General features: G+C 37.4%; 1 protein-coding gene across 4 annotated transcripts in view; it reads left to right on the top strand.

Annotated features, from left to right (window-relative positions):
- Positions 1–6,639, top strand: part of ARHGAP15 (Rho GTPase activating protein 15) — a 315,056-nt gene that overhangs the window by 285,487 nt on the left and 22,930 nt on the right. For all 4 annotated transcript variants that reach the window (XM_090143526.1, XM_090143525.1, XM_031590760.2 and 1 more), the window contains one exon: positions 6,066–6,171. In XM_090143526.1, the coding sequence (XP_089999652.1) occupies positions 6,066–6,171 (106 nt within the window). The remainder of the gene's footprint in view (positions 1–6,065; positions 6,172–6,639) is intronic.

The raw sequence follows: 6,639 nt of genomic DNA, 5'->3' as shown, positions 1-6,639 counted from the left end.
GAAAATGTATGCTTTTCTTTGATTACTAAAAATATTGAATCCTTTTAACCCCTTCATATGGGTCATCTCAGAAATGAACTTCCCTGCTTCCCTCTTTTGCTGGAGGTTAATATACTAAAGGTTAGACACAGCAGAGCAAAAATATCAGAATTAATGTTTACAAAATTATTTTCAGCATATTTTAAATGTCTCTCTACCAGCATCTAACTTTACAGCTTCACCACCTAAAACACATCTCCAGCTTTCACTGACTGGGGGATCCCTCCTGGTGAGCCAGCAAGGGGCCCAAGCCCACCTCACTGTGATGCCAAAGGCGCCGATGGCAGTGAGCTAAAGGAGAGTGAATTCGGTGGGAATTTTGCCTGGGGAAAATGAACAACAGCTGAATAAATATTACAGGATACGTCCCCGTCCTTGTGATTGTTCTGTGAAGGTTCCCATTCAGTGTTTGAATTTTTGCGCAAGATGAAACTCAAGATACGCATTGCCACCTCATCCCCATCCATCCCCCTAGGCTGCTGCAGTCTCTCTCTGCCCCCAAAATTGCTGGTTCCCCAGCAGGTCCCCAACAGGTTCCATGGGTGAGAATCAGGGGATCTCAACCAGAGACCATCCTTTGTGCAGGTACCGGGGATAAGAGAAGCCTATGCAGAGGAGGGGAGTGGGAATTTCCTGAGCTCCCTGGTCTGGCAGTGATGGCTTGTCGTGCTTCCAGCCCTCCATGCAACAAAAATAAGTAGCTGTGGTAGGGCAGAGCACTGTTGCTGAGACATCATACTGCCAAAAAAAAGGAGGAAAAAAGGATGTATATAGAATAAATAGAGCTCCCGATTCTAAAAACACATACTGATAGGTTCAAGAAATTAAATTAAATTAGAATTTGTGATCTTCTATATAGATGCTGTTTCTGTGTCTGAAAGCCATTTTTTGAAAGCACGAGCAACGATTTGTGTTTCCCTGGGAAGGAGCACAGGTTAAGCGTCGCAACGCTGTCTCTCTGCTGGCTCTAACTGCTGTTGGGGAGGTGCGTGACGGCCTCGAGTTGTGCATTTGCAGAGAAAATATCACACTGGCCAGATGCTCAAGTCTGCTCTTTCTGTGCAGAAAACCCCGTGCAAGGCGAAATACCAGGAAAGCGCTCGGCACATTTTCCCGACGCTTGGTAGAAGTTAGCAGCAAAGCACGATTGTTCCAGTTGGGATCAGACAAACCATTAGCTATCAAAGTCCTAAGTCTAATTAACCCCCAGAATTGACTGACAAAGATCATTCCTCTTCTATGCTGCCTAACCGGTTGTATGTACGCTGGGCATGCAGGACCTAAGTCAGATGCCGCTTTGTTATAATTAGGGCAGCAAATTTTGTTTTCTGTTTGGTACTTGCTGTTACATATTGCATGTAATGTATGGCACTGTTAAGGGAAAAAAATTGGAGTCAAAGTGCCTGGAAAGTTAGGTCTGCTCTGTAGCACTGTGAGATTGTTGACATCTGCCGAGGTTGGAGAGCTCAGTAAGCAGGAAATGGGGTGTCACTCTGAGTGGTAGTTTACCATTATCCTGGCATCCTAATGAAGTGTCTGCAGTGCACAGAGCTTCTGGATGGCATCTTAACGCACGGCTAAGCAAAAGCACTTCTCTCCTTGTCACTGTCATCCATCTGCCTGCACCCTACTGTAGCCAATGGGATGGAACCATGCTACAATGTGCTATAAGCCATTTAGAGTTGCACATTGCATAATCAGTCCCATCAAATATGTAAAAAATGACTATTATTGGTTATTTCCCTCAAACTCTGGCACCTGGAGTTTGATGCATTAAAGTTTAACTTTTATAAGTGCTGTTTTTCTCCCATTAATTCCACATATATTTTTGTTAAATGGGACTGAGTTGCAAACTCATTGTCCTGGGTTTTGCTAATGGATTGCAAAAGTTATATGAATATTCATTATAAACTCCACTTTATATCACATAGGATGAATTTATCAGTTTCCCATATAGAGAGTTTTCACGCAATTCTCATTTTCTTTTGCAACATCTATTTCTGAGGCATTAATAAAAAGTAAAATCAATTCAGATCACAAATTGGTTATTTTCCTTATAGCAAACATTAGTTAGTTCGAACACTTTTTATAGTTTTTTTTTTAAAGCAAGAAAATATGTTACAGTGTATCTCCATGAGACAATTGCCTCAGTGTATGACACGTGATTAAAACTGGGAATTTTATGCTGCATACAGTAACATTAAAAAATCCTGGCATTGAAAGTATTACAAATAATTTTTATATAGATATATATACACATGCAAGTCTGTATATTTTACGCAGTGTGACTTGCAGAATATGAAGATCTACCCACTGAAGGAAGAGTTTGGGCCAGTTGACATCCCTGAAAAAAACATCAAGCCAAAACTACGCTGTCTTTTAAGCAAATATTCACTCCCTGATAACACCAAAGCTATCAAGGACTGGGGTTAAGCATTGTGTGACAGGGCCAGCTTCTAAAATGGGCAAGAGCAAGATGAATTGGCTAAGTCGGGTGTTTATTTATACAAACAAGAGGGCAGAACATAATTTAGTTGCATCAGGAATTTTTCACAGACATTAAAACTATAGCAAACAGAACAGCGGGGATGCTTGCACAGCAGCACAGTGGGGAAGCTCACAGAGCGTCTGCCCACACTACGGCTGGCTGTAGCCAGCGCCATAAGTCTCACAATTTCATTAGCACTCAAAAATCCACCTAACCCACTCAGTCCCGATTAAAAAAAAGAGAGAGAGAGAGAAGAAAGAAAGAAGGAAACAAATCAAAAAAGCCCCAAACAAGGTCTGTCTTTCTCTCAGCAGCTGAACCAGTCACGAAATGTTGGAAAAAACTCTTGGCTGGCAGATTTTGCTGTAGCAACAGTGTATGACGTTTTAACCACAGTAGAAGTCTTATCCAAAAATACAAAGAAAGGTGAGAAGAGCCCTGGAAGAAAACAAGAAAAGCATGCTACTGAAAAAAAAAATAAAATAAAAAATTAGATGACAAATCAATAGTTTGATATTTTATGGAGTATCGTAAATCATTGTTTTTTTTCAGCAGTTCAGATGTGAGGCTCGAGAGCATAAAAAGAAACCATGGCTCGTGATAAAATTAGGCATTAATGTGAGCCATAAATGCCATTTAACATTAAACATGCACGAGCAACTGAAATGCCTGGTAAAGGGAAATGGGTAAAACTATACAAAGTAAATCAGACATGAATAATGCAGCAGGTCTGAGGAGGGTCATGGGTCAGACTCCAGTACCTTACAAAATAATGAATGCATGTCAGGTTAGAGACATACATCCCTTCCTAGCAAACGTGAGTTATTGGAGATAAACCCTGGACTTCCTGTTCTGAAACAAAGTGGCTTGTTGTAAACATCTATGTCCATTTAAAATTAATGATTAAAAGAAAGATTCAGGGGGATTTGCTTAAGTATTCTTTATGGACACGAGTGCTAGAGGTTACTTTCTTCATTCATTTTTTAACCAGCCACTGTTAATGTTACAGACACATCGTGTTTTCTTCTATGCTCAAATGTTTATCCAAAGCTCATTTGCAAAAGAGCTTATATAATATTAAGTGTTCTTTCAATGCATTCTTTATTTAAATATAAACAAGAGAGCATCTCCACTGTGTTGCTCTGTTAAAGGAAGCCAGCCCTATTTTTAAAGACAGTAACCCAAATTCTAAATATACGTTCTATGAAAATATTACATAGAATGCCATCTGTGTTCACTTTAGAGTATCTTGATCTGCTGTAAATATCACCTACAAATTTCCAAAAGAAATGCAAAAAGAATAAATGTCCTCTCATTCTTGATTTTACAAAAGTGATGGTGACTACAGTTTTCCTTCTGAAATCTTCACAAACAGTCTAACTTCCATAAATGGGAATCTTTTCCCCAGAATTTTGTCAATTTTCACAATAATAGAGTATAATGAAAGATAGCATTTCACTTTATCAAAACTGGTCTGTTTCATTCCCTAGACTTAGCTGGAGAATTTAGCAGCTGTTCAGAGTGTTTTCCTGCCTTTGTACGACGTATTTCTAGGTTTCATGGCATAGCACAGAGGGCAATGCCTTCTCCATGGCTATTTATAGTAATCCATATTTAAAGATTTACCCCCTCCATTTGAGAATGGTAAAGAAACAGCTTCCCCCCCCCCCCCCCAAAAAAAAAAAAAAAAAAAAAATCACCTTCCTACTTAGGGAACTGAATGGGGAAAATGTCTATGAAACTGGGACTTTATAGGAGAAAAGCAAATGCATAGGTATTGAAACTGAAGCATAAGATCTTGCATCTGATCTGTTAAATATTCCATCAACAAGGTCAAGAGTAAAGACAAGCCCAGCCATTAAACTGAAGCAAGAATAAGCTTTAATGAAAAAAAATAAGAATAAGAAAGTGTAAGTAAAAAAAGGGGATAAAAAGAACAGTTTGTCCTCTTCACTTTCTCGAGTGGAAAAAGAAATTATTTTATACTAAGAAAAAAAAAAAAGTGTATATAGCATTTAAACAAACAAACAAAAAGTATCAACCATTTTAATGAAAGAGTACTCAGTATTTTCATGGAACTATAAAAGGGAGTGAGAATAAGTGTTATGGCAAAAAGCCTGGGCTCAGCAGCTTTGTGTGGGAAATGTTGAAATGTGACTGTGATTTATAATGAGAAAAGGTATCTACAACATACAATTTTCTACCTAGCTGCAAATAATAATTCATAGTGATGTCCCTTCCAGATAAAATACCTTTGCAATGTAGGACTCATGTGGTAAAATGATCATGATAAATGTCAGACCAGTGCAGGTAACGGCTTTACAAACCATTAAGATTAGCTGGCTCTTTTTTTTATTTGATGATAACAGTAACCATGCTGTGACTCTATGTGGTAATAATATCTCAGTACTGATAAATGCCAGAGCCAGGCAGAGGTGTTTATCATTCCCGGTTCAGAAATGCTGACTAAAGTTACCACATGTTGCCTGTTTTTCTTCTTTTAAAATAGGCTAACAATTAACAAATAGGCTGATTTGCAGAATGATTTTTTGTATGATTTTGACGAATTCTTTTCTTCAGTGCAGAGCTAAATCTCACTTCTCCTCTATGGCAATACCTATGGCATTGGTACAGTGAGACCTAAAATGAAGTTATATATTTTTGTAAATCTCACGGAATACTGTCTTTGTTTTAGTGACACTGCTTTTTATTTGTTTATTTATTTTACAATTAAATCTTACAAGAATCTGTTGGGAAGTTGGTAACTAACCTGATATCTTAGTCAGCACAGAAAGCACAGACACTTGCTTAAAAAGAGCATAAAATAAGCTCTTACCACACTAAATTTCCTCACACATATTCTCTATGGACAAATTGTGAGTGTATCCTTGTGAATTTTTCCCAATCCCAGTGTTTTGGTCCATTAAAATCCATTAAGCTTTCCTGAGTGAAAAATAAAATAGGGTAAAATAAAAACGAGTTTTTATTGAAAAGTTGCAGCGGAATAGTTTCTCAAAAGAACTGATAAATTCTTTTGTATGATCATGAATGAAGAAAGTATGAGTAAAATGAATAGCAAAATATTTGATATTTCCTAACACAATAAGGTGTAATGCTACTGATAGAAATTCATAAATATAGCTCGGTTAATTATGATGAGAATAAAAGAAACAAGGATGACATAGGAAGAGTGTCCACCACAGAATTTGGATCACTAGATGAATGTAATTCCGAAGTGAAATTTGACTTAAGTTCTGGTCTCTTACTACTACTAGGAGATATTAAACCTACACTGACAGTTTAATAGTCTAATAAAAGCATAAAAATGTAATTCTGCAAACCATCCTTTCGACATAGAGGACTTTTAATCATTGTAAATTACTCTTGCTCTCAATTAAGAACATGGAAGGTATGATACATTCTGTTTTTAACCACATATTAATTATGGCTTTTCTTGTTAAGATACCAGATGCAGTATTGGGCAAAGTACTATCCTAAATGGCACTCAAAATATTTTTCCTCTTTTCTTTCCTCTTAGAAATCCAAGACAATGCCACACGCATAAAAGCCGTAAAGACCCTGGTGAAAAAGCTCCCTAGGCCAAACTATGACACAATGGAAGTCCTCTTTGAGCATCTAAAGAAGTAAGTAGAACTGTAGTACAAAATAATTGATAATTTTAAAAGGAATCTCTGTGTGGTGTCCAAATCTTATTGGAAATGTCGTCCAAAATACAAAAGATAATTACATTCTTTGGCAAAACGAAACATGATTTATGGTACCTACGTATATCCTATTTCTGCTCAATACATCGGTACGTCTAAACAAAAGCTGCAGTTTTTCCTACTTTGGTGCAGTTAGACAGATCAGAATTACTCTTGAACACTGAATTGGGCAAATTCACCATGTTCCAGCGTGCGAGTCCAACTTATTCCAACTGAAGTTGGAATTACTTTTGGATCACCATATTTTCATCATCCAGGTTCTTGATGTTCATTTTGCTTTCTAGCACTCATGATATGCTGAGGTATGCATTAACAGAAAAATACTTAATAAAAAAAATATGTTATGAGCTCTTGTATTACCTGAAGAATCTTGTGACAACACAGAAT

This window comes from Phasianus colchicus, chromosome 7 (assembly GCF_987193195.1).
Source record: "Phasianus colchicus chromosome 7, bPhaCol1.hap1.1, whole genome shotgun sequence".
Taxonomy (NCBI): domain Eukaryota; kingdom Metazoa; phylum Chordata; class Aves; order Galliformes; family Phasianidae; genus Phasianus; species Phasianus colchicus.
Note: the sequence above shows the minus strand (reverse complement) of the source record. Positions and strands in the feature narration are given on the sequence as shown.